Raw genomic sequence first — 26,595 nt, 5'->3', positions numbered from 1 at the left:
CACAGGCCGACCGAGACGAGATGCTTAAGGAAATACAATAAAACACTGGAGTTTACTCTTACCCCTCCCACCTAGCATGGAACATCATCTAAACCAGGAGATCTCAAACATTTTGCAGCCAGGGCCTGCCGATACGCGCTAGCAACCACCTGGAATACCATAGCGACCACTTAGCAACCCCATAGCAAATTGGAAAACAATAGGAACAGCTTAGCAACAAGGACTCAAAGACTCATTGGCTACTTGAGATCCTCAATGGACCTCAACAACCTGTACTTACTCCAGCTGTAATTGGTTAATTAAAGGGCCACTAATCTGATCACCTGATAAAGCACTTCTATCGTAATGGGCGGGTCTCTTCCAGAATGACCATGCCCTCCTTCCACAGGGCATGAGGGGTCACTGGGTGGTGTGATAGGTATGCAAAGGGGTCTCCAAACAAGGCGGATCAGGGGTTGGATCCAAACTGTGGGAAGGTAGCTGTCCAGAAGCAGGATTGAAGACCACTAGGGGATACGATGCTCTGTGCTCTGGCCTTCACCGTCAACAGATCTCAGTCCAGTTGATCAGCTGTGGGAGATTTTGGAAAGACGTGCTCATCAGAACGCTGAACCAACTGTGGGAACGGAGGAACCGTTTCTGGGTCACTGAATAGTAGCTGATTTTCACATGAATTAAACATCTTACATGTACAGTTAGTTGTGTCCAGTGCCACCCTTTAGCCAGGGCTAGTCCTATTCTGCAACACCACCAGAGCTGAGAGGATAAAGGCAAGCACAGACTTCCTCCAAGACGCATGAAGCAGCTCCACCACATCACCTTAAACGGACACCACCACTGGAGTGCAACACACTTGGACGACAACGCTATCCCACCCAGAGACAAAGAGAAAGGCCGAGAACCTGGTTGGAATCTAAGAAAAGGAGAGGAGGTCGACCGCGTCCCCAGCCTTTGGACCACAGCTGGTATTCGGCGTCCTAGCGCTCGTATCAGGGCTTTAATTCAGAGCTTTATAGACTGCATATGCATGAGATTAGCCTGTTTGAACATGGCCGTATTTGGCATACCAATAAAACTGAATGAGTCAAGCTGGGTGTGAATGTGCGGAGCAGAGCTTTATGAGCAGCTCATCTTCCGTGAGGACTCGTAACTCCTGACGGCAACGATAAAAACACCACTTACGATTTTAGCGTGAGCCGAACTCACTCCGGGAGCGTTTATAAGGCCACGCTGTGGAAGAGCATCGTGTGTTAATTAGAATATCTGTGACTGAAATCAAATAAAATCAAGTTAAGCTTCTTTTGATATGAATTTGATGCACTCTATGTCCAAATGTTTGTGGACACTCCTTCTAATAAATGCATTCACTATTGCTGATACAGATGTGCAAATGCACACAGCTTGTCTAGTCCCCGTAGAAAAGTACTGCCAATAGAATAGGACTCTCCAGACCTGATTAACATCATGACCCTATTGGCTCCATGCTGCCTAATGCCAGACATGGCCTAGAGGGGTATATAGCCCCCCCAGCATTGAGCTGTGAAGGAACGGTGTTCTCTGAATATAACCAACACCTAGCCAACCCAAACTTTTGAACAGCAATATAGCCATCTATACTCAGCCACAGCTTAGACACACCCCAACCAGCCCCAACGTTGTCTCTCCTGTGGAATTTGGACCCCTTCAGACGTTCTGAGCAGATCCTTTAAGAAGGTCTGCATGTTGTGAGGTGGGACCTACATGAGCTTTAAAGAGAGGCTTGGGCACCCATGACCCAGTCACTGTTGGGATTGTTCTGACATTTGTTTGGGAAATGTTCTGACCCAGTCATTACAGCTCGGTTCTTGTCAAAGATTCTTACGCTTGTCCATTTTTCTTTCCTGCTTCATCACCTTCAAGACCTGACCGTTCACTCATTGACTACTATATGTAGACCCATCCCTTGACCAGATCATCAGTGTTATTGACCTCACTTGGTAGTGGTTTTATTGTTATGGCTGACCAGTGCATATTACGAGTACATATAGAGACGGGCATGTTTGGGTTAAACCACAGACAGAAGAATTATTCAAGCGATTCCACCAGGAGGAGGATTGTGGGACTGATGGAGGAAGGGTGAGTCCTCGGACTAGGATTAGGCTCAGTTTAGGGACTAGGAAGTAATGAGTCAGCATACAATTTCATAGTTAAAAACTTTATTTTAAAACTTAAGCCCAAAACAAGCAGTTCATTCACAATGGAAAAAAAAATATTGCTATTAACATGATTTACTTAGTTATTAATAAGCTGTCGTTAAAAAAATAAAAAAATAAAAATAAAAAAATCACCACCACCCAGAATACATACCTTCATGTCTCTGATGTCCCCTGTTAAAGAGAGAGCCGGTATGGGGGTCACACTACACTGTAAAGTGCACTGGAGAAACGAACCTGTACTAGGTGGTCGTTCAGGGCATGTAAAGAATCGCCGGACCTCCAGGTGAAACACTGACAGACACAGGAGCTCATCCGAAAGACGCACCTTCAGGGAAAGGAAAACTCACCTTCAGACCGTTAACTGCAGCGGGACCCTGCAAGAGAACCACGAGAGGAACCGCGTTAATGAGGTTCTACTGAAACCGTCGGCATTTCTTTCCACCTGCAGACCTGATCAGTGCAGTAGGAGTGTAATCATGACAGTCAGGTGAAACACGGACTGCAAAAATCATCATTTCAGGATCTCACCAGCAGAGACATCGATCCATCCATCCATCCATGACCCACCCAACCCAGCGCACAGCGTCCTCACAACCACCATCCACCCACAGTAACGGAACAGAACCCTTTACAGCATTAACGTCCATCAAGACGGAGACACAGGATCAAACGGCGGTGCAAGATTAAGCAATTCCTAGAAAGCAGCAATTATAAAGCTGCAGTTCATCTAGTCATGGTGAAGCCACACAGCAGAACACTGGAGCAAGGAAACTAGTGTAGAAGTACCTACAGTGGATTGGGACCAAGCCTAGACACCAGATTAAACTGCCAAAATTAAACTTTGTGGCTGAAGCCCAGCACTGGTGAGTACTGCACACCCTTCCTTTAGTGCTAAAAGAGCATGTGGCTCGAGTCCATACTAATTGTGGGCAGTGGTGGCTCAGCGGTTAGAGCTCCAGGCTGTCGATAACAGGGTTGTGGGTTCGATTCCCGGGCTCGGCAAGCTGCCACTGTTGGGCCCTTGAGCAAGGCCCTTTACCCTCTCTGCTCCCCGGGCGCTGGAGTTGGCTGCCCACCGCTCTGGGTGTGTGTGTACTCACTGCCCCTAACACGTGTGTGTGAGTGTGTGTTCACTACCAGATGGGTTAAATGCGGAGGACACATTTCGCTGTACACTGTACAGTGACAAATACCTGCACCTTTACCTTACCTTTAATAAATAAAGGCCAAGTAATCATCATCATCATCATCATGTGCCCCAAGACAGTGCTTTAGTGCTCTATGAAGCTTTATAGAGCTTAATACACCACCACTCAATTTACTGCTGGAAGGCCCAATTCAGCATTACATGCCTTAAACCCAGCAATGTCCCACTATGAACCCTTAATTAAGCCCCAATTCCAGACTACTTAAAATCCTCAAATCCTGACTTACTTAGTTTTTAGTGGCTTAATCCAGAAGTATGAGGCTTAATTCAGTGCTTTACAGACTAATTCAGCAACAAGCTTCATTAAGTACTACCCTTAATGAAGCAGCACGTGGTTAAACCAGCACCACGAGACTCAGCCAGCTAGACTAGGCCGAGCTGAGGTTTTACAGGGCTTGACTGGACCCAGCAAGGCTCAGGTCAGCCCTGTGACCACTGGGGCTCTGTGCAGCCTTCTGTGCGAGCAGCAGCAGCAGCAGCAGCAGCAGCAGCAGCAGCAGCAGCCAGGCAGAACTGCGACACATCTGGACGCGGTTAGCTCGGTTTGGATGGGTGGGTGGATGGATGGATGCACCTGCTGATCCAGTACAGAACAGATCCCACATTTAATACCCAGCTTCTTACCATCGCGCCTTCTCCACAGGACTCCAGAGGCCTGGCCTGACCCGACCCAGCAGCTCCTCTGCACAGAGGGGGCTTCAGCACAGCTCTACTGCGGCTCTGATATTTAAAGCACGGCTTAAAAAAGGGGGGAATGCACGCATGTAAAAGCCTTCAGAGATCCAATAAGGGCGTGCAGTTATTCAGGATCTCTCCGGCCTGCACAATGCAGGCCATTAGCTTCGCCTCGTGCTGCGGTGTTTGCTAACATCCCCTTTTCTAGCACAGCGTTATTAGTGCATTAACAGCTAAACAAAAAATAAAAGGCCCAGGTTTGGATTAACTGCCTAATAATTACAGCCAACCTAATGAAGTCGTGATTAAAAAAGAAATAAATAAGATAAGCTGTCGCTAAAGTGTGAGCCCACGCGCTGCCCGCCGTCTGCTGTCCTCGCGAGGTAAAGGAAGAAAGAAAGCCGCAGCCCATGTGCTCGAGCTTTATCAGCTTATCAACCACGTGCTCATCGCACCCCTCCACCTTTACTCCTCCTTCTGATCATTAACTACAGCAGAGGCAAAACATTCGACAGAAATTATTATTAGATTTATTAAATATGCGTGCTTTTATACATTATATAATAATATATGTATTTATTTATTCATATTTATTCTTACGAGTTATTATTATTTTTAATTAACGTAATAAGAATTACTACGCCGATGTGTTCTATATTTACAGGCTTTATTTTATAGTAAGATGATTCGTGATTTTTATTTATTTTTACCACATATCCATGTAACGACAGGATTTTAAAGAAAAGGAAAGTCATTCTTATTTTATAGTTATTATATTTTTACACGTACAGCCATGCACGAATACACGTTTCCTAACGTTAAAACCTAAACAATAACATCAAGATCCAAAAAACATTCCACAGTCCTAATAATCATCACGTAAATGATCTAATTAAATAAAATAATATATATAAAAAATACCCTTACCATCATGGCTACCGGACATGTCCTTCATTTGTGCTTAAAATTTTAAACTCGCCTTTAACAAATTTCTCTTTTTATTTTTCGTCTCATAAATTCAGATTAAATATATTGTATTCGCGCTATTAAAGTTTTTTTTCTCCGTTTTGTAGTCCAATTATTGTCTAAAAAAACTACACTTCCCATGAACTCTCCACTCCCGCCTATCTAACGTTAGCGTTTAGCTAAGCTAGCTAGAGTCATTCATGTACTAAAGTCATTTGCACTGATAATAAAATGTAATGTATATAAATAAAATATCATAAAATGTATAACTTTACGTTCAAAGAGCTACATCGTTAAGTTAGTTAGCTGTCGCTGTTTTAATTAGCTAGCTGTTGCGCTAAAGCCAGCGTACCACAATGCCCGGATGAAGAGACAGGCTCTGATTTGTCGAAGTGATTCCGCATTGCCCTGGTGGATGTGTAGTTCTGAAACACAGCTACAGGACTACAACTCACAAAGTTTTACAGTTTAAAAAAAAATAGCGCATGGTTTGGTGTATTATATTATATTCTTGCGCCGCGCGTGCTAATTTGGGAACATTACCGGTAAAAAAAAGTCTAATTGACATAATTTTGTGTTTTTTATTTTTAATTTCACCGCCCACCTCGGTCACGTGGTAAATCCACGCAGCTCTTCCAGCATGTTTTTGGAAATATGGGCTTGAACTGTTCAGACTAAACTCGAACGAAGGGAAATCTCTTGCTAGAGCCAGAATGAGGGTCCTGATCGGTGAGTTTAATCGACGAATCGTTATTTGAGCGATTCGGGGCTCGTGAACGTGGCTGTGATGTTATTGATGAGCTTCATCTATGATGACAGTCCTGCTCTGTTGCACTGAACTGCAGACCCTGTTTTAGGCCATTCTAAAGGTGTTGTGTGTGTTTAGGGTCAGATATGAATGACCGGCACATGCTTATTTAATTCAGCCCCGAAGGTCAAATCTAGCTCCCTTAAAGCGCTGGAGGTGAACTGTTTTGTAAGTCCCAAAGGCGCGCATGCGCACAGAAGGAACTTGACCACGTGACCACGTTTTCTTACATATGCACGCATTTTTAATAAGCAGATAATACTTATCATAATTATTCCAACATTATATCTATTCATCATACCTACAACATCATGTAGATGTTCTCCTCTGTATATTATCCATGTAGGCGTGTCCCACAGTCAGCTGTAAGCTATGATAATACTACATATTCATGTTGTAATGTAATAATTTAGTATACATGTTAGAATAATAATAGTACATATCATCACTGTCACACAGAAACTTTGTATTATATATATTATAAACATATTATAAAGTAATTTATTACATTACTATACATTTTTACATCTGGATCTGGTCTTATTGTCTTACCATGTACCGTATCTCTGCAGGGGGAGGATCAGGGTTTGTGGGGCGTGAACTCACCCGTTTGCTAAAGAACAAAGGTCATGATGTCACCATCATCTCCAGACAACCTGGTCCAGGCAGGATCACATGGGTATGATCTAACTGTACCAGGCGGTTAAGGGTATCTTTAAGCAGACCTAGGGCTTTCCCTGCTCTGACACTGACACACACACACACACACACACACACACACACACACACCCCTGACTGAATTTATTAAGATTTTGTGTGTAACGTGTCATCACTGAGGGGGCTTCTATACTGTAATCATTGTGCAATCATCCATACACTGCATATTTTTATATATATTATATATTACACACACACACACACTATAGTGTATATATAGTAGTATAGTAGTTTCTCTCCTGTGTCTTCTCTGCAGGCTGATGTTAAATCAGGTGGTCTCCCGCCGTGTGAGGGGGCTGTAAACCTGGCTGGAGAAAACATCATGAACCCACTGAGATGGTCCGTCAGCGCACAAATTCTGATTTTAATTCTAAATATTTTTCATTATTTTTCTTATTAATTTTCAGCTTGTTTTCATGTTTTAAGCTGATTTACTTGTTTCCTCAATGCTCTGCACTTCCTCTCTCACTGGCTATATTATAAACAGCTGCAATGAAACACAGCAGCATCCAACAGCTGTTCAGAGTTAACGAGCTCGTCGCAAACCAGCCTACCTTCCTTTGATCCCACAGGTGGAACGACGATTATAAGAAGGACCTGTTCTCCAGCAGAGTGGACACTACGAGAACTTTAGCTCAAGCCATCGCCGCCTCACCTTCGCCTCCGCGTTCATGGGTCCTGGTCACAGGAGTGGGTGAGTGTGTGTTAGTGGTCTGACTCAGCAGGACCTGGTACTGTCTCCAGCTTCTGACCGTGGTCATCTCTCCTTTTTACAGCCTGTTACAAACCCAGCCTCCAGAACCAGTACACAGAGGAGAGCGAGTGGACGCCCTTCGACCTCCTGTCTCGGCTGGTGAAGGAGTGGGAGGAGGCTGGGCGTCTGCCTCAGAGTGCCACTCAGAGCACCAGACAGGTGGTGATCAGACCAGGTGAGCCACAGCCTCAGTTTTAGCCCTCAGTGGAGAATCTCAACTGATCCAGTTCTCTTTAGGGACTACTTTCTGTAGCAGCACTACACCCTAAAGGCAGCATGTATCCCTCCACCATTTTAATCAAATCATGATCTGATTTTAAAAGCAGGTTCTAGAGCCGAGCTCTTCTCAGAACTCTGATAGAACCGTGTCTCAGGCATCAGGCAGCGTCTTCATCACCATTAGGTGAAGAACCTTCTGTGTTCTGAGTGTTCTCTGGGTTTCACTCCTCAGGTGCTGTGTTGGGACGGGATGGCGGCGCTATGAAGCAGATGTTGACCCCGTTCTGGCTGGGTCTGGGTGGTCCTCTGGGATCTGGCCGTCAGCCGTTTCCTTGGATCCATGTCTCAGATCTGGCTGGAATTATCCTCCACGCCCTGGAGCCCACCACACCCTCCACAACCTCCACACACCCAGAGGTGTTTAACGGGGTCGCTCCAGCGCTCAACACCAACTATGAGTTCACAAAGGAGCTGGGCCGGCTCCTGTGGAGGCCCACCCTGTTCCCCGTCCCAGGGTTCCTCATGGACGCCCTGCTGGGCTCTGAGAGAGCGGTGATCCTCACGCAGGGTCAGAAGGTCATACCCAAGAGGACTCTGGAGTCTGGGTTTCAGTTTCAGTACCCGGACTTAACCTCAGCCCTGCGGGAGATCGTCAAACGCTAGAATTTCAAATCTACCTGGGTTGTGAAAAATGGTTCAGATGACAATCCATTTAAATTAACTATCCAAGCTTTAATGTGTGATCAGAAAGCATAAAAAACATACTGTACAAGATGCAGTACTGTGCAAAAGTCAGAACACCCTTTGCCTATTTCTTCCCTGGACAGTAGAGACAGTTACTCCAGCAAAGCTCTATTTAATACCCATGATTTCAGAGGAATCAGTGAATGAGCAGGTGTCCCAATACTTTTGTCCATACAGTGTATGTTCCAAATGGTTACCATGCTGTTGCGAAGTGGTTGCTGTGGTATTCCAGGTAGCTAATATGTGGTTGCTATGCTGACTTTTGCACAGTACAGTCTCTCCAGGCCCCATTATGGTCCATAGTTCTCCCCTGTCCCTCCTACTACACCTGCACCAGGTGTTCAGTTCATGTTGCTTTTGGTGCAGGTGTATTGTGGCCTGGGATAAAGCAAAAATATGGTCTTTCTGTGGATCCTCAAGGACTGGACTGGAGCAGTCACCAGTCCAAATGTCCAAAGACCTTAGACCACTGCTTCCAAATCCATATCTTTTAGCCCACTAAACAAGAGCTCCAGCCCATCCCCACAACACACCTGATCTATCCATTGCTATCCATGGGTTGAAGTTTGTGATGCAGCTGGGATAGAGCAAACTATAGACCATCCGAGGGTCCCAGAGGACTGAGCTAGGAAACTAGGACTAAACTGCCACTGTTTTCCCACAGTACAGTCGTTTATATGCAATGTGCTCTCCTCATTAACCCACATATTCTTCTTCTGCAGCTTTCAGCTCGGACTCCCATCAGGAGTTCCTCCCAGCTGCAGTATTCCCATCAGTGGTGATTGTAAAAATAACCAGCGACCTGGTCAGGGTCCCAGCGCTGGCCTCTCCATCAGCGTTCCTCCAGGTCAGCTGTAAATTATGGCTCTTCTGTGAGGGTGTCGTCCTCTTTGGAGAGGATTGGCAGCCGGTCTCCCCAGTCACTGCTCCGGGCACAGCGGTACATGTCTCTGGAAGCGTGGATTGTTAACGTTAGATCAGATCAAACCAGATTCCATCATTAGAAAACAGGAAATTGTAGCTTAAACAGTGTTCAGACAGACTTTTAGGTTGGTTCACTATTAAAGCGTTTACCTGCCTACACTAACGTCTGGAATTTTTTATGTAAATGTGAAGAGCAGCAGTGAAGAGCAATGTGTGGAGACAGAATTACAGAATTGTGCACATCTTGTTTTCATGTAAAAATTAAATTTCCTGTAAATAAAAAAATAAATCTACATCTGATGTGAAAAAGCAGCTCAGAAAGGTTTTATTTAAATCCTATAAATTAAAAACTAAAAAGTACATTTCCTGAAAACTACATAGAGCGACTTTGGCGCTTAAGCATTTCCTAAGTAGTTGCTAGGCGTTTGCTGTGTTATTCTAGGTTGTTGCCAGGGTGTTGCCAAGCACTTGTGATGGTATTTCAGGTGTTTGCTAGGGTGTTGCTAGGCAGTTGCTATGGGATTCCAGAATGTGGCTAGGGTGTTGCTGTAGGGGATGCTGTGGTATGCCAGATGATTGCTAGGCATTTGCAGTGTAATTCTAGATGGTTGCTAGGGTGTTACTAGGCATTTGCAGTGTTATTCTAGATGGTAGCTAAGGTGTTGCTAGGCATTTGTATGTTTTTCTAGATGGTTTCTAGGGTGTTACCAGGCATTTGCAGTGTTATTCTAGATGGTAGCTAAGGTGTTGCTAGGCATTTGCTATGTTTTTCTAGATGGATGCTAGGGTGTTGCTAGGCGTTTGCAGTGTTATTCTAAATGGTTGCTAGGGTGTTGCTAGGCAGTTGCTATGGGATTCAAGGACGTGGCCAGGGTGTTGCTGTAGGGGTTTGCTGTGGTATTCCAGATGGTTGCTAGAGGTTTGCTGAGTTTTTCCAAATGGTAGCTAGGGTGTTGCTAGGCGTTTGCAGTGTTATTCTAGATGCTTTCTAGGGTGTTAAGTATCTGCTGGTTGCTATGTGGTTGCTATGAGTGAATATAGGAAAGCGCAATATACTGTACCTCCCATGATGGTGGGCGGTGACTGCAAGTTGTTTGAGCTCTCCGGTGGAGCAGCAGATTTGGCACTGGACGTGTCTGGGTCTGCGGTGGACCGGAGAGGTTAGCCTGCCCCACTGCACAAGCTCGCCCTCCCCCAGCTTTTCCCTCTGCTCCTCCTCTCTGCCCACGATGAGATAACTGAACTTCTCCTGCTCCCGTTCTCCATTCTGAGCAGGTAGAGAAGCAGACGAGCTTTAGGGACTAAAATATTTGGATACCAACTCATGCCAACCTCACCCCAAAAGTACTGGATAGAGCTGTATTATGCCTCATCCAAGAAGCACTCTGAAGAGCTGAGCTGCTGTATGAATGGACGGGGCAATAATGTGTTTGTCTACATGGGTGGAGATATGTAAATGAGCTCCTGTGACTCACCCCAGGTAGAGGCAGGGGCCAGTAGGACTGGAGGAAGTTGCAGGGCACCGTTGGCTGATTAAGCAGTTTGGGACACGGCAGCTCATGCGTACACTGCAGAAAACACAGCAAACAAGCCAGACAGCACCGTTACACAGAGCAAGGCAGGGGCACAGCGGAGCAGGAGAACATGGTGTTAATGCTAAGTCAACGCACAGGAGCGAACACCACCGGCTTCCGAGAGTCATGAACCACCTTCTCCTTCTTCTGTAAACACACAGAAAAAGATGCATTACAGACTATTCAACACACACACACACACACACACACACACACACTTTATACTTCCAGAGCTAAACCATGTACACTGGAATTCCTCATCTGGGCTTTTCCTGATGGTTTGGGTCGGACGATTAGGTCTGTTCAATTATGTAGATATGAAAAAATTCAGGACCAGGAAGTAAAAATCCACCCCAGCATTTTGTTCCAAATGCCTGGGCAGCTCTACTGTGGCTATGGGCCTCGTCCAACATTGTAACTGCAGCACGACCAGGCTCATCAGCATTGCTACAGCGGCGTCAGCACGCCCCGGCCCGGCTACCAGGCTCATCCAGCATCACTACTGCGGCTTTAGCACGGCCCGTCTCGCTCAGTGGAAATGCTGAGGTCGTCACACAGTCGCGCAGAACCTCATTGAGGTACTGTTTAAGTGGACTTTCAGGCATTGTTTGGCACAAGAACTATTTCTGGGAACCTTTAACTCTTTAACTCTAGAACCTGATAAAGCTCATGGACACGCTTACAGCCATATTTAGTGAAAAATGTTACCCGTTCCCCCCAAATGTGAATCAGTCTAGTCATGTTTGGTGCTTCTTAAGTTCAGCACTGGAGCTTCGATGCTTTGTAACCATACCTTCAGTAATGTGTTTCTGGCTTCCATTAATATCTGATGTCCTTCTTTTGTTCCATTTTCCACCAGGACCTAAAAGAGAACAGGCAATACCATCAATTTAATTTGTATTTAATATATTTATATAATGGTAGTGCATGTAGTTGTTATTGTTATTGTTGTTGTTTAGACTGCTAGACTGGTTAAGAAGTAGTTATTAGTTTATTATACAACAGTTAGCTCCGACCTCACAATCTGATTGGTTAAGAAGGGCTCTAACTCTGCTGATTTTTGTGATAATATTTTTAATTAATGATTTAAAATACCCGATTTAAACATGTGTGACTACAAATTACTTTTACTCTTACAGCCTTTATTGTTTTTTTGCAGCGCCGCAGTGCAGTAATTTGTAGTCACACAAGTTTAAATCAGGTATTTTAAATCACTGATATAGTGACATGTCTTAATTATTTATTTATAAGTATGTATTGTTTTGTATTTACAAAATACCAGATTTTCAGCTGGTTTTAGCTGATTCCAGCCTTGAGCCCTCCTCCTCTCTCAGCATAAACAGCAAGCTGATTGGCTCTTTCTGCTAAAGGGCGGGGCTTCATGCGTGAGCAGACGGCATGTTGAGAGTTACGAGAGCTCCCAGTCGTATCTCCGCCAGCGTTCGCGCTCCTCATTAATGACGGCTCTGGCTGAACTGGATACTTGGGCGGTTCTACGGCTCTCTCCGCACCGCAGGAGGGGAGTCTTACAGGATCAGCAGTGATCCTGGACCGTGTTCAGAGCTCCACAGCTACCTTAACCCACCTCCACTCAGTCGGTCCGGCTGGTTTGGAACTGTTAGTATCGCAGAGCCGGAACTCGTCAGTGGAACTACTTTTTGGCGGAGGTATATGACAGTATTAAAGCAGTAGGACTGTTGCTGTGTAAAATAGGACACTCAAGGTTGTTTTTATGAATGGCTGTGACCGCTGATTTGGTTTATTAGTGCTGTACCTTTTACTGGACTCTGGAGCGAGCTGAGGGTCCTGCAGGGGCCCCCCCAAAAACCAGAGACGGCCCTGTTTATCAGTGTGTGCATCAGAATACATGTTAGAAGTAATCAGTTACCAGGTAGGAGCTGGTTTTCCTCCAGAGTGTGAGAACCGTGTCCTCTCGTTCCTTCTGGGTGGGCAGCTCTGATAAAGAGAATGCTGCCACCACCAGATCAGACTGGACCTGTAAAGAAAACACACACACACACACACATACACATTTCCAGAGTTACCAAATATCAGGAGGATTATGACTTCCTGTGAGCGTGAATGTGTGTGAACTCACCTTTGGGGAGACGGGGAGGAACTGCCGGAAGTAGGCGTGTTTAATGAGCGGAGCCCTCTCGCTGCCCCCTGGTCAAACGACATGACTGTAATCAGCATCACTGCAGAAGTGTTTGTGTATGTGTGTGTTTGTGTGTGTGTGTGTGTAGATCAGATTCTCCTTAAAGTAAACAGACGTACCGCTGAGGAGCTGCTCAGCCAGGGCGTTCATCGCCCCCGAGGCGTCTACACACACATACTCCTTCAGAGAGTCACCCCAGTGTGTGTTTGAGGCCCTAAAAAGCCGAATCAGAGTGGAGAAGAACAGAGTCACACTACACTGACAGAGGGGTTATTTGTGGGTTATTGATCACAGGGTTGTGGGTTCAATACCCACAGCTCTCCTAAGCTGCCACTATTGGCCCTAAGGTCTCAGCTGTCTAAGCTTGGAATGTGTGATGACAAGAATCTTGTTGTGTAACATAACTGATACTGTAATTATGGTGATTATAGGTTCTATGGAATATATGAGCTCAGGCATGACTGGCATTTCAAAGCAGGACAGATTCAAGACACGTCATCCTCACCAGAGAGCCGTGCCGAGGCCCGAGCCGAAGTCCAGCAGAGAGCGAGGAGCAAACAACAGATCTCTCTTCTTAATCTGGAAGGATCGAATTTACGATCAGTATTCATAAAGGATGGAGAAACGTCAGATCAATATGAAACAAAGCTGGAGAACATCTAAACAAATCTAGTAGAAAACCTTCATCAGCGCCCATTACTCATTGGCTATATTAGCTTCACAGCTTCAATGCTAACTGGTGGAGTTTATTATTCCATTAATGGTAAATCTGTGGGTATAAGCTTGCATGCTAAGTGGTGGGCCATAAGATTGCATTACTGGTTAGCTTCATTGTTAAATGTGTGGAGTATAAACCTCTTAGCTACTGTAGGCTCTTAGCTTCACTACTTAGTGGTGGAGTATAAGCTACAGTTACATGTTAGCAACCTTAGTCTTGTAGCTCTAGTGCTAATTGGTGGAGTTTATTATTATTTTATTGGTAGATCCAATGGTAGATGTGTTGGTATAAGCTTGCATGTTAAGTGGTGGGCCATAAGATTCTATTACTGGTTAGCTACAGTATAGCTCTAGTGCTAATTGGTGGGGTATAAGCTCCACTAAACTGTGGCTACACATGAGCTTGTGCGAGTGGGTACCTCATTAAGTGCTCTCATGACCGCAGCATAGCCACCTGCCAGCCTGGCAACCATGTACACCACGGCCAGCTCTGCATCATACCTACCACAGAGAAGAAGCAGTGAGGAAGAGCAGATACACACCCGGCAGAAGAGTGAAATAACAGCGAGAACTTTATCGACACCTCAGGGGCATCCAGTGATACGTCTCCTTCCTCAGTTCAGACAAAACCTTCCTCCTGACTTTAGCTTCTATGGTGCTACCGTCACCTCCATCTGAACAACACGGATAAACATCAGCATCAGCATCAGCATCACTCACAGACTACAGTGGCCAGTTCTTAAAGTTCACAGTCCATCAGCCCAGACGTGTTCGGAGATACTTGAGGCTGCTGAACAAAACAGCCTGGTCAGCCCAACATGGTGAAGCTGGTTCAGCTGGTTGACCAGCATAGGGTATGTTTACATTTGAGTTTGATGGATTAGCTGACCATGATAGTCAACCAGTGTGACTAATATGATATGAAAAGGATTAGCAGCAGCTGGTCTAGCATTATAACCAGCTTGACCAAACCGGTCAACCAGTATGACCAGCTTAATGTCATGCTAAAAGAACTGAAAAAAAAACACACCAGCTTTTTTCACCCGGATGACCAGCTTTTCAACCACAGTAATAATCACATCATCACGTTAATATATAACCTCACCGCTCTGTAGTTCCTTCTCCATCCACTTCCTCTCCAGCACCATGGCCTTCTCCCTCAGCACTGGGGCCTCCACTGCCCGCTTACGGCTCCACAGGTAGTTCTTTAGTTTGCGGGATCTTTCAGACAAGTCCTTCAACTCTGACTCTGGAGCCGCGAACACATTCACACAAGAGAGATACTTGTGTTATTGATGATAATAATAATAATAATAAAGTTAATAAGTGAGCATTCATTTATCCATAACCAGCTGGTTCATTAAAAGGTACACCAGCCAAAGTGACCAATGTAACTAATACTGTATCTGGGGTAAATGTGTCTACTCTCAGTCAGGATGCATGCTGGGTATATGATCTATTAGGAAAGTCATAATATATACAGAACCTTATTAAGACTTCCCAGAATTAGTGTTCATGTACTCACTGTGTATGAGTGTCAGAGCTCCTGTCTGAAGGGCCTCGGGCAGACGGAGCATTTTGAGGTTGGTCACTCCAGGGTGTTTTCTGTGTGGAGAGCCTTCCAGGAACTCAGACTGGACCTGAGCTGCTGCACTCTTACACTGAGCGAAGAAAACATGCAGCAATAAATCAATAGATAATACATAAATAACTATAAATACAACAATATGACGAGAATATGATGAACTAACATCAATAGTAAAAGTAAACAAATATTATTATGATTATTATTATTATTGTTGTTGCTGCTGCTGCTTGTAGTTGTACTGATCATATTCAGTATTGTACAATACACTAATCTTACATTTTAAGCTTACGTTTTTTAAATGAAAAAATACAAACAACAAAACAAACCATCCCAGACATATACGTCTCCTTGACGTCACTCCCTCTGCACCAATGACTGCAAGCACATTAGCATTTCCCGAGAACCTCTTCGCCAGCTTTCTCCGATTTTTACACACAGTGGTCACACACAGCTCAAAATAAACAACCATCATAATGAACATCTGTGATGAATTAATTAATTATAATATAAACAACGTCGAAGAGCCACGCTGAGATTATAACCCACCGTCATCGAAATGCGCTGCAATCTGACGGGGGTTTAAATACCGCCATACCTACACTCTCACTTCCGGAGCGGGAGGAAGCTCACTGTAGAGGTCACATACTGAGTGCTAGTCACTCCACCAGTCACCTCGGGGAAGGTCTGAGACACGAGCCAATCGCCGCTCTTGCAGGGCGTCATCTGACTGGATGAGCGAGCGCACAGAGATGAGGGCCGGCGCACGGGCTCCCGCACGAGACGCCGCATGGGGCGAACTGAGCTCCGGCGGCTGATGCGGCGCGCGCAGGCTTGGAATCGCTCGCGGCTGGCGGAGTGAGTTCGATGTGTGAGCCGGTCCACCGAACCGGAACCCAATTCAGACTACTCTCCCCCCGCTTTTATTTACTCATTATTATTAATATTATTATTAATATAACTTATTAACGTATTAATGACAAAATATTACTAATATAATAAAAGTTTTACCTATTATCTATAATTCATAGCGTGTGTGAGAGTATGTTTGGCTTCAGTTCACATATTTTATATATATATATAAATAAATAAATAAGACGTGTATGTAATTAATGTATTTAATTTTAATGTTTTCAATAAAGTCTACTGCTGCTGGTGTCTACTGAACACCTTCTGCCCTTGAGCTGAGCCACCTCACCCCACCTCACCTCACCCCACCCCACCTCACCCCTACCGCTCCCGGGCGCCACAGCTAGGGCCGGTCGTTGTTCATTGTTTCTTGTGAAATCAAGGGTATTAAAAAGAGCTCATCCTCCCCATCTAAACCCAAAAGTACTGGATGGAGCTCCTCCACCACCATCACTCCAGAGAACACAGCTCCTCCACTGCTCCACAGCTCCTCAATGCTGGGGGGCTTTATTATACCCCTCTAGCCCACACCTGCATTATTAGGCAGCATGGAGCCGATAGGTCCTACTCTGCTGACAACAAGTTGGATATACAGTATAATGCATGCATGCATATGCTTGTATGTATTTAGTTGTCATCATTTATTTATAATATTTATTATACATTCTTTTTCTTCTCTTTTCTTTTCAGTTGTATCTGCTGCTGTTTTGGCTTTTCACACTGCTTTTACTCTTGTGCTGCTGTGATGTGTGGCTTTTCCTCTGGGATTAATATTAATATTAATATTAATAAAGTAATTTCTCTGTTTATCTATTTAACCTCGACTCGGTCTTTCTAACAGATGCAGCCTCGTGTGTATAAATCAGACAGTCAGGAGGGCTTTATGCTTTGCTAAGCCCCTGATGAAGAAGGGGTGTAGGGGTGTAGGGGGTGTTTGTAGGACCCTGGCACTCACCCGCAGCGTGTCTCTGAGCGGAGGAGCAGCCGAGCGCCTCCAACCAGCACCAACCAGCCGGCACAGCAGAGCAGACATCCCTGACCCTGATGAATCCCCCTCTTTCGGAGCCTGAAAACTAGCAGCAGCTCAGAGAACCGTCACCGCTCACACAGCCTCCTCCATCGCCCAGTCACATGGACCCTCACCGGCCCAGCACCAAAATAAAGCCGTGCGGAAACACACAGCGGACTGTAACACGTTCCGGCGCCAACCTCACCAGGAAGGCGGTCGTTAGCTTTAGGCTCTGGCTGCTGGAGAAGAAATAGAAGTTAAAATATTAATAATATCATTTTTTTAAAGACGACATGCGTCGAACAAGAAGCTCGCGGGCGAAATCAGGCGCGAAGTCAGACTCAGGTAGCAGCTAACCGCTAACAGCTAACAGCTAACCCGCGCTTTATCATCAGCTCATTCTTTAACATAGCTGAGGGGAAAAGTTGAGTAAAATAAAAAAGAATTATCTACACAAGTGTCGTATTAATAAACCGTGTTTGGTGGGTGAAGTTAATGGAAATTAATAGAAGATTCAATGCTATTGTAGCTAGCTAGCTAACAAGCAATGAAAGTGAATGGCCACCAATTAGCACTGGAGCTAACTGCATGCCTAACTCCTCACACCCTGACCTAAACAGCAAAACCTTCTGTATAATTCTTCTGTATAATATCTCTGTAATAAGTGAGTCCTGTAATAATTATAATAATGATCTGAAGTTAATATTGAATTAATATTAATCATTTTTATCAGTTCTTAAAGAGATGTCAAAAAAAGATTTCCCTCACTTTTTTTTGTTTGTTATCTAGCTCCTTTAATAAGCCCTACATCAAATCCTCACAGCAATGTTCCAAAATCGGGTGCAAGGCCTTTCCAGAAGAGGCCGTTACTGTTTCAAAGGGAGAGCAGACTCCCTGTTATCTCCCTGGACTCCAAAAGCAGGTGTCTGCAAACTTTTGGACATGTAATTAATTCCATTTTCCCCCCAGGCTATTTTAATATTTAACAAATGTTTCCTGAAAGTAAATTTAAAAAATGGTGCCAATTATCATATCTTACGATAAACTAGTCTGCAGAAGTTTGTGCACCCCTGCTGAAATGACCGGTGAGTTGATGCTCCGAGCGCAATATTACTGTCATCCGTTCAGACGGACACCACGTCAGCAGGTCCTTTAGAAATGATGGGAAGGATCGACAGTCATTTCTGTATTAATATTTCTATAAGAAGTGACAGGATACTACGTTAGGCCCACGGTTCTCCAGAACCAGGGATGGTCCACTGTTCTAGATTACTATTATAGCCTGTAATAGCTTTGCTGGTGATGATGATGATGATGATGATGATGATGGTGTTTTCTGCTTGTTTTCAGTGTGGCAGTGGGAGACTGACGACGGACAGTGGGAGCCGTATTCATCCGAAGTGTGTTCCCAGCTGGACGCAGCGGTCAGAGCCGGGGACAGTTCGGTGACTCTGCAGCTTGGCCCGGGATACGTGGTGGACCTTGTGAAGATGACCCAGACTAACTCTGCGACGAAATACCGCAGGAAGATCCGCTCACACACGGTGAAGACAGGTAGGTGCGGAGGACATTGTCGAACACATATAGGTTATAAAGGTGGTACGTGCACACACACACACACTTACACACACTCTGGCCTTTCTCCCAACAGAGGATGTGAATGGAGGGGGTGGGTCCCAGCTGACCCATGCTGTTCCAATTAAAGAGGAAAAAGAGGAGGAGGAGGAGGTTCCTGTTGCGAAGAAGAGGCGCAGGGGAGGGAAGAGCCAGAAAGAGACCAAAGCCACGCCCTCCGAGGAGACGGACAGTAAAGGTCACCATACATGAGAGAGAGCCGTGTGTGTTTACAGCTGTAACATTCTGCACAACCTCAGTTCTGAAACTCAGTTTATGATCGTCGATTTGGAATAAAAATGAGACACGACGATTCTTTTTTTTGAACTTTTAAACTTTTACATTTAAAAGTTGTATTTTGGCTAAAATAAGTTCAGAGATTATTAAATATTTCTATATATTTCAATGATAAACAAAATAAATGCAGCCCAAATAATGTTATTTATGCATGCAGTTGTAAATATATATAAACTTTGGCAAATAATTACATTTGATTTAATTTATTATTTAAATAATAAAAAAATGCATCCTTTGTTGAATATTACGACTATTTATAGTAATATACAGTCTTCTGCAAAAGTTGATGCACTCCCAGTCAGCTGATCTGCTGAACTTTTACTCTCAACTGCCTGAACTGGTTTCTCCTGATCCAGTCTTCCTCTTGAGGAACACAGTAACAGTAATAGCTGATTCTCACCTGTGTGTGTGTGTGCTGTAGAAGTGGTGAAGACGGTGGTGATGAAGGGGAAGGCCCCGGTGGATTCAGAATGCAAGTCCAAACTGGGAAAGGTAGCTGACTGAGCACTTCAGTGTGATAGTGTGTTTGTTCTTTTCTAAATATTCCACTGGTTTCCTCTGTGACCTCCACCCCCCTGTTCCGCTACAGGCTCATGTCTACAGTGAGGGGAGTGACATTTATGACGTCATGCTAAACCAGGTGAGAATTAAATATTTTTATCCTAGTTTTTATTTTATTTAATTTTACAGTTGAACGTCCCCACGACCCAATATTATAGCATATACTATAAACACTATAAATATCTACTTTAAGTATCTTCTTTATTATAATATTATAATATACTATATTGTATAACAGTAGTATCTAGTATAGACAGCTGTCTAACTGTCTGTCAAACACGGAGGAGAAGGTGTAGCATATTTAACAATGGATATAATATATAAAATAGTCTCAAAAAATATAACATGGGCCTTTATGTTTACACACACCTATCCATTAAAAAAGATACAGGTAAGGAAGAATGGAGAAATAAACTACTCAATTAATATTCACTCATAAAAAAAACAAAACTCAAATCTACTGAATCTCCTGTGTTTCAGACCAACCTCCAGTTTAACAACAACAAGTACTACCTGATCCAGCTGCTGCAGGACGACCACGCTAAAGCCTACAGTGTGTGGATGAGGTGGGGGAGAGGTGGGTTTCAACCGACAGCCTACAGCAGTTTAGCCCCACCCATTCAGCTTACAGCAGTTTAGCCCCACCCACTCAGCCTACAGCAGTTTTGCCCCACCCACTCAGCCTACAGCAGTTTAGCCCCACCCATTTATGCTGAGTATTCAGTCCATGTTCTAGATAATAGTGAGTCATACAGTGTCAGAAACCACAGAATCAAGTCTGCTAGAGATACTGAACACCTCCACATGGCTTAAGGAGAGTGTGGGATGATTTAGACCCATGATTAGTCTGCATCAGCTTGCCTTACTTATTACCATCATTAGCCTTTTATCTCCAGTGTAAAACTAAAGAAGCAGATTTCGATTTGGCTCGACTGTACATTCTATTTTTTTTATTATTATTATTAATGATGATGATGATGATGATGTTCTCTACAGTGGGAAAGGTTGGACAGAACAGTTTGGTGTCATGTGGTGGAGACCTCGCTCAAGCTAAAGATATCTTCAAGAAGAAGTAAGATTTTCTTTACAGATAGACTAGATTGACAATCACTGCTAACTGAGCTGGTTTAGAGATGTATTACGTGCGTGTGTGTGTTTCCTGCTTGTTTCTCAGATTTCTAGACAAGACGAAGAACGAGTGGGCGGATCGTGCAAACTTTGAGAAAGTCCCTGGAAAATATGACTTGGTGTTTATGGACTACAGCAGCAATGACAAAGTAAGACTGATCCAGCAGTTTGATCCATTTGAACATTTCAAAAGGTTCAGCCTCTGATATGGGCCCACTGCTTCATTAGTCCAGACATGAGATACCTAGGCTTGCTCCTATGCTACTGATCAACATGAGGACGAGAGCTGTGTCTGTGAATGTCAGAGAATCTGTTAAGAGGCTGAAACACAAGAATAACCCCAGTATCTGTCAAAGCTTGGGATCACCAACATCAATCCATTCATAATAACACATTTCTGCTTCTTTCATAGGAGGAAAACACACCTGCTCTCTCCAGTCCTGTCCAGAAGAAGCCGTCCCAACTAGACATCAAAGTGCAGTCTCTCCTGGAGCTCATCTGTGACCTTAAAGCCATGGAGGAGTGTGTGCTCGAGATGAAGTTCGACACCAAAAAAGCTCCTCTAGGTTAGAGTGCGCTTCTGTAAACATGTAAAATCAGAGACTGTTTTTTTAAACAGTAGTGCGTTGCTGAATCGTTGTTCGGGTGCTGAAACGACCCCTCTGTGGTTTTCAGGTAAGCTGACGGCTGAGCAGATCAGAGCTGGTTATGCCTCTCTGAAGAGGATTGAGGAGTGTGTGAAGAGAAAAGGCAGCAATAAGCAGCTCCTGGAGGCCTGCAACCAGTTTTACACTCGAATCCCCCACGACTTCGGGTACGATCAGTGAACAGCAGCTCACACAAGCTGAAACACCTTCATCCGTAAGGGTCTTCAGTCTAATAACTTGCACAGTAGTATCATAGTGGATGCCGAAAAATTCACAGTAATGATAAATATTTAATTGGCCATGCTAACTAATTCAAAGTGGATACTGAAGAATCAGTTGTAAAGTAATACCTGAGTAATAAATGTTGTTTCAGAGGTTAACCGTTTTCTGTAATTTACTTTTTCCACTCTCCAGTTTGCGGACGCCCCCTCTCATACGTACTGAGGAGGAGCTGAAGGAGAAGATAGCACTGCTGGAGGTAAAGTGGGAAGAAGCTGAAGCTCAAGCTTACCACAGAACACTTACCATAACCATAAATCATAAATCATCCACATATACTTCAGTCACACGTACATCTCTGTCTGTCTCTCAGGCTCTGAGTGATATACAGATAGCAGTGAAGATGGTGGAGTCAAGTTGCCATAGCGATGAGCATCCTCTGGACAGACAGTACCACTCCCTGAAGTGTCAGCTGCAGCCTCTGCCCCCTGACAGCCACGAGTTCAAGGTACACACGTCTAGCTTTGCTCTGGTTTTCCTGTCATCAAAGGCTATCAAATCCTCACAGCAATGCTCCTCCAAAATCTAGTAGAAAGCCTTCTTCTCTTGAGCAGAGAGAGTAGAGACAGTAAGTCCAACAAAAGCACCCCTTTTAAGACTGGATTTCAGAAGAAACAATGAATAAGGAGCAGGTGTCCCAATACTTTTGTCCAAGTAGCGAAATAGAAATAAGTTCAAGATGAAACCTTCTTTTGAACGTTTTAAGATTAGTGTGTTTTTGTTTTGTACTATTTCAGAGTGTAGAAAAGATAAGCAGCACCATGCAAAAGTTTGGACACCCAGAGAAATTTGAGCATTGTAGTGTCATTATGAATGGATCAATAGATAACGCTCCAAATGACTTCATTTAGGTAAAATCAAGAAGAGAGAGATGCAGTACTGTAACCCACCCAACTCTCTCTCCTGTGTTTCTTGTTTATTAGGTGATTGAGAAGTATCTTCAGTCCACTCACGCACCCACCCACAGTGACTACACCATGAGCGTCCTGGACGTTTTCTCAGTGGACAGAGAAGGAGAGAAGGCCAGTTTTCTTACCCAGATGCACAACAGGTACCTTTTTAAGCATGAGTGTGATTCAAACACCACAACTCCAACGCCATGTTTTTGTGTGGTATTTAATAAAGTATATAATAAGTCTGTAGCCTCTTATATTAATAAACATTTGATTTAATAATAAACAGCTCTGATTGTTCTACTCTCAAAATATCAGACCAGTCAGAACATTTAAAATATATATTTTAAATATTTGATGCTCTTACAGCGTCCACAAACATTTGGACATGTGTCGTAATAACTGTGTGTGTGTGTGTTTTACTCTAAGGATGCTGCTGTGGCATGGGTCCCGTCTCTCTAACTGGGTGGGCATCCTGAGTCAGGGTCTTCGAGTGGCTCCTCCTGAGGCTCCAGTTACTGGCTATATGGTGAGAGCACACCTACTCTACAACCCAGACATCTGGCAGCAGCTCTGACTTAAATACGTGGATCTAGGTGTTCCGTATCTCTGCTTCTGCGCTCGGGACCTGAGGTTCGGTAGTGCGGTTTATAAGCAGGGTTTCATTTCTGTGCATTTCTCTTCTCTGTAGTTTGGGAAGGGCATTTACTTCGCTGACATGTCGTCCAAGAGTGCCAATTACTGCTTCACCAGTCAGAAGAACAACATCGGGCTGCTCTTGCTGAGCGAGGTGAGCTGACCAAAATCCTCCAAAACAGCAACTTGAGAGGAGGAGTGTGTATTGGAGCATTTCTATTGGTCATCATGAAATTCATGAAAGAACAGTGAGGTTCTCCATCACTGTGTTCATCATTAGAACATCTCCAAAGTTCTCCTCATGGAGTCTAGTATTATTTAGAGTTCTCCTCAGATCAACACCTGGTTTGGTGGTAAATCAGGTGAGCTGCTGCTGCTGCTGCTGCTGATGGAGTTGAACACATCCTCCACACTGTGCTGGCTGGACTGGGGGGCGTCCAGGAGAACCCTGGAGGAACCGAGCTCTGTTCTTTAGACTAGCTCCCTGACAAGATCTCACTACTTTCTTTCTTCAGAATGAGAAGCTCTTGTTTCTCCTTTTTCCTGGATTTACCTGCTGGGACGCTCCCAGGGAAAGATATTACACTGGGCCCCACAACTCTAATAATTCTGCCATAAAACTTAAAACTCAGATCTGATCTCAGATTATTTTTATTTTAGGATTATAAAAATAATAATAACTAGGATGTCAGTAGGAGCCCAAACTGTGGTAACAAAAGCAATCTCAACCAAAGCCTGAGTGTTTAAGTGTTTCTCTTGTCCCTCCCACAGGTCGCTCTTGGTGACTGCAATGAGCTGCTGGATGCAAACTACGACGCTGACAACCTGCCTTCTGGGAAACACAGCACTAAAGGTCTCGGACAGACCAGTCCTGACCCTAAAAACTCGGTCACTCTGTAAGTGTGGGGTTTTTTTGTTTTGGGTTTTTTGCTCATCAAATGAAATAGATAAAAAATAACTGGATGGTAGTGAATACATACTGGATCAGTGCACTCACCCTTTTTCCCCCTCTCTTTGTTCCTCTTCTTTAGGGATGGTGCCACCGTGCCCATGGGTCCCGGGATGAAGACTGGTGTGGGCCAGGGTGGAGGATACTCCCTGCTGTATAACGAGTTTGTGGTGTATAACCCAGCTCAAACCCGTATGAGATACCTGCTCCGAGTGCGCTTCAACTACTCCTCTCTGTGGTGAGGCCCAATCAGCCTAGCGTTGCAGACCCGTGCCTGGATGAAGGTTTGAGAATGAAGGACCTGTAGCCTGTAGCTGGATGGTGTAGATATAACCGCACTGATCCGGACTCCTGAATGTACAGTGTGTTGAATTCTTATTGTTGTCGTACTTGACTATTGAAGACGTTGTTGGTCTCCTCCTTTTTTACTTCCACTTTTTGCTCTGTTGTAGGTTCTATTTTTACATTTTGTAGCTGGAATTAATAACCTTAGTGTGATTAAATATAGCGGGGTCCACAGGTTTGAGAGCACATGTAAAAATCTGGTTCAAACCTGGAAACTAATAGAAGGTTTTACATTTTTGACGTAAAGTAATTGAAAATAAATAAATAAATAAATAAATAAATAAAGGTTTAACATGTAAACTGAAGATGAATTGTTGAAGGTTCTGCTCTTTTTCAGAGTAAATATTCTAGTTTAAGTGAAGATAAGACGCTGACTGGGTCGATGGCTTTGCACAGAGAGGTGAGATGTGTCTCGCCTTGGAGTCTGAAGCTCATGTTCAGGCAACTCTCAGGTGGGTCTAATCTGCTCGTTAGAGGCTTTTACCCAAACTGCCAGTAAAGCAGGAGCTGGAACGACCACCAAATACTGAGCAACTCTGATTTCAAAGATTTCACTCAAATTGTTTCACTGCTAATATAATTTGTAATTGATAAAATGTATTAAATTTGACAAGAATGTCAAATAGTAGAATTTTCTCTAGTGTACTTTGGACCCCACAGTCATCTTCATCACAAAACGTCAGACAAAATGTCAGTTTTGCACTGAAACTCAGCCACGTGTTTGATACTGAATGTTCTTATACTCCATATATAAAACATTGTTTGGCATCTGCACGAGTTCTCATTTCATTAATTTATGTTCAGAAATGTGTTTTAACATCAGCGCTTTTTAGGACCGTAAATTTAATCTAAGAATATGTTTTACATCTCAATAATCCATATTAAAAACTAGCAAACAAAAAAAAGGTTGGATTTCTACTTGAACTTATAAATATGTACGTTTATTTATTCAGCAAATATGCACATACAGTTTGTTGGTTGGTTTTAGAATCCATTTTCGAATGTATTTTCACTTCATCTGCAAATAAAATAAACTATTACTTACTATCAGAATTTTAGAACGACATGAAAAAGAAAAAAATCAACGAGTAATCAGTCACGCTTCACAGTGTATCCCCCTGTACTTTTCCAATAATACAGTTTAGAATAGATGGCTCAGTTATCAGTAAAATTTCACTAATGTGCCAACACTGCAGGCTCTTCAGAGGAACGTTAGGGAGGTGGACGTTCCAGAAGAACATCATCAGCAAAGATAACCAGCAGCTGTTGATGTGCCACAGTCTTTAGGATTTCTTCATGGCTAAAGGTTAGAGTCTCAAGCATTACCTCATCTCATGAGTCAAGATGGGTTCGCTATGTACAGAACACAAGATAAATATTTTTACCAGAACAGTCATACTGGCCAGTCATATTTGGATGGAACCTGTGGTTTACTGGAAAAATTGTCTTCAAAGAGAATGGAAACAGCCCTAAACCCAAACCTTGAGGTACACCGTTGTGTGTTCCTGGAACTTTGACTGCAAAACTGCTGAATACTGTACTGTACACGGGTTCTTCAGAATATTGAGCTTATATGGAGTCTATTTAGAACTTTATAAAAGGGTTTGGTCTAGCACCAAAAACAGTTATTAACTATTCTTACTGTCAAAAAAACCCTTTCAGTACTACATGAACCCCTTTTTTGCTTCGAGCATGGAAGCATGAAAACAACTTTTGTGAAATACAGCAACAGCTCTCCTGTTTCCATCACATCTACTAGCCTTCAGTGAGTGTAGGATTTAGCTAACCAGTTAGATAAGCAGGTAGATAGGTATACAGTAGATACACAGGCAAGTAGGTAAGTAGTTTGGATGCTACAAAAGCTAAACTCAGTAGCGTTCTGCAAAACGAGCTTTAGGGAAGAGGGGAAGCGTTATAATAGAAGCAACTTCATAGAGTTTGGCGGTAAAGGACTATCTAATTGAGCTTCCACCAAGAATCATACTAGAAGGGATAGGAGATAGGTAGGTAGGTGGTTTGGAAGACTGACAGGTAATCAGATAGACAGGTACGTGGATTTGGTTGATTGATAAGTAGATGTATACA

The 26,595-nt window shown here is 43.8% G+C and overlaps 4 protein-coding genes and 1 long non-coding RNA gene across 8 annotated transcripts in view; 2 read left to right on the top strand and 3 right to left on the bottom strand.

Annotated features, from left to right (window-relative positions):
- Nucleotides 1-2,178: 2,178 nt before the first annotated feature.
- On the bottom strand, nucleotides 2,179-4,455 carry LOC140561804 (uncharacterized). Its single transcript, XR_011980096.1, has 2 exons — nucleotides 4,027-4,455; nucleotides 2,179-2,569 (listed from the first exon to the last, which is right to left on the bottom strand). It is a non-coding gene; the product is annotated as an uncharacterized lncRNA (long non-coding RNA).
- Nucleotides 4,456-5,656: 1,201 nt separating this feature from the next.
- Nucleotides 5,657-9,368, top strand: sdr39u1 (short chain dehydrogenase/reductase family 39U, member 1). The gene is made up of 6 exons (XM_072688511.1): nucleotides 5,657-5,772; nucleotides 6,424-6,530; nucleotides 6,825-6,907; nucleotides 7,141-7,262; nucleotides 7,345-7,497; nucleotides 7,774-9,368. Exons 1-6 carry the CDS (start codon nucleotides 5,757-5,759, stop codon nucleotides 8,202-8,204), a joined length of 912 nt encoding a protein of 303 aa, XP_072544612.1. The 5' UTR covers nucleotides 5,657-5,756; the 3' UTR covers nucleotides 8,205-9,368.
- mettl17 (methyltransferase like 17) lies at nucleotides 8,253-17,297 on the bottom strand. Of its 2 annotated transcripts, none has more exons than XM_072688506.1 (14): nucleotides 17,108-17,297; nucleotides 15,184-15,319; nucleotides 14,764-14,907; nucleotides 14,242-14,332; nucleotides 14,078-14,159; nucleotides 13,447-13,520; nucleotides 13,061-13,155; nucleotides 12,882-12,949; nucleotides 12,672-12,779; nucleotides 11,577-11,645; nucleotides 10,880-10,930; nucleotides 10,685-10,777; nucleotides 10,271-10,476; nucleotides 8,253-9,235 (listed from the first exon to the last, which is right to left on the bottom strand). In XM_072688506.1, exons 1-14 carry the CDS (start codon nucleotides 17,183-17,185, stop codon nucleotides 9,145-9,147), a joined length of 1,386 nt encoding a protein of 461 aa, XP_072544607.1. In that variant the 5' UTR covers nucleotides 17,186-17,297; the 3' UTR covers nucleotides 8,253-9,144. The 2 variants fall into 2 exon arrangements, with proteins under 2 accessions (XP_072544607.1, XP_072544609.1); XM_072688508.1 differs by lacking the exon at nucleotides 17,108-17,297 and adding an exon at nucleotides 15,793-15,836.
- parp2 (poly (ADP-ribose) polymerase 2) lies at nucleotides 17,121-25,284 on the top strand. 2 transcript variants are annotated; one of them, XM_072688505.1, is made up of 17 exons: nucleotides 17,121-17,506; nucleotides 18,512-18,715; nucleotides 18,813-18,968; nucleotides 19,494-19,564; nucleotides 19,662-19,712; nucleotides 20,114-20,210; nucleotides 20,630-20,705; nucleotides 20,808-20,910; nucleotides 21,174-21,327; nucleotides 21,437-21,575; nucleotides 21,823-21,886; nucleotides 22,001-22,135; nucleotides 22,611-22,738; nucleotides 23,010-23,109; nucleotides 23,272-23,370; nucleotides 23,988-24,112; nucleotides 24,248-25,284. In XM_072688505.1, exons 1-17 carry the CDS (start codon nucleotides 17,455-17,457, stop codon nucleotides 24,405-24,407), a joined length of 1,914 nt encoding a protein of 637 aa, XP_072544606.1. In that variant the 5' UTR covers nucleotides 17,121-17,454; the 3' UTR covers nucleotides 24,408-25,284. The 2 variants fall into 2 exon arrangements, with proteins under 2 accessions (XP_072544606.1, XP_072544605.1); XM_072688504.1 differs by having other exon boundaries at nucleotides 17,122-17,506; nucleotides 18,813-18,974.
- Nucleotides 25,285-25,428: 144 nt separating this feature from the next.
- Nucleotides 25,429-26,595, bottom strand: part of LOC140562678 (protein lifeguard 1) — a 7,927-nt gene continuing 6,760 nt past the window's right edge. For both annotated transcript variants that reach the window (XM_072688510.1, XM_072688509.1), the window contains one exon: nucleotides 25,429-26,595. This exon is cut by the window's right edge and continues 418 nt beyond it. The gene's annotated coding sequence lies outside the window, so the exon portion shown is untranslated.

This window comes from Salminus brasiliensis, chromosome 9 (genome assembly GCF_030463535.1).
Source record: "Salminus brasiliensis chromosome 9, fSalBra1.hap2, whole genome shotgun sequence".
Classification (NCBI taxonomy): domain Eukaryota; kingdom Metazoa; phylum Chordata; class Actinopteri; order Characiformes; family Bryconidae; genus Salminus; species Salminus brasiliensis.
Note: the sequence above shows the minus strand (reverse complement) of the source record. Positions and strands in the feature narration are given on the sequence as shown.

Coding starts and splice junctions, on each gene's coding strand:
- sdr39u1 (XM_072688511.1), top strand. Junction 6,531..6,824: donor GTCCAGGCAGGATCACATGG/GTATGATCTAAC, acceptor TCTTCTCTGCAG/GCTGATGTTAAATCAGGTGG. Junction 7,498..7,773: donor ACAGGTGGTGATCAGACCAG/GTGAGCCACAGC, acceptor TTCACTCCTCAG/GTGCTGTGTTGGGACGGGAT.
- mettl17 (XM_072688506.1), bottom strand. CDS start 17,185: ATGTCTGCTCTGCTGTGCCGGCTGGTTGGTGCTGGTTGGAGGCGCTCG. Junction 12,950..13,060: donor GGCTGAGCAGCTCCTCAGCG/GTACGTCTGTTT, acceptor TCGTTTGACCAG/GGGGCAGCGAGAGGGCTCCG. Junction 9,236..10,270: donor ACCGCCCACCATCATGGGAG/GTACAGTATATT, acceptor CCACGCTTCCAG/AGACATGTACCGCTGTGCCC.
- parp2 (XM_072688504.1), top strand. CDS start 17,455: ATGCGTCGAACAAGAAGCTCGCGGGCGAAATCAGGCGCGAAGTCAGAC. Junction 18,716..18,812: donor CTCACACACGGTGAAGACAG/GTAGGTGCGGAG, acceptor TTCTCCCAACAG/AGGATGTGAATGGAGGGGGT. Junction 24,113..24,247: donor CCTAAAAACTCGGTCACTCT/GTAAGTGTGGGG, acceptor CCTCTTCTTTAG/GGATGGTGCCACCGTGCCCA.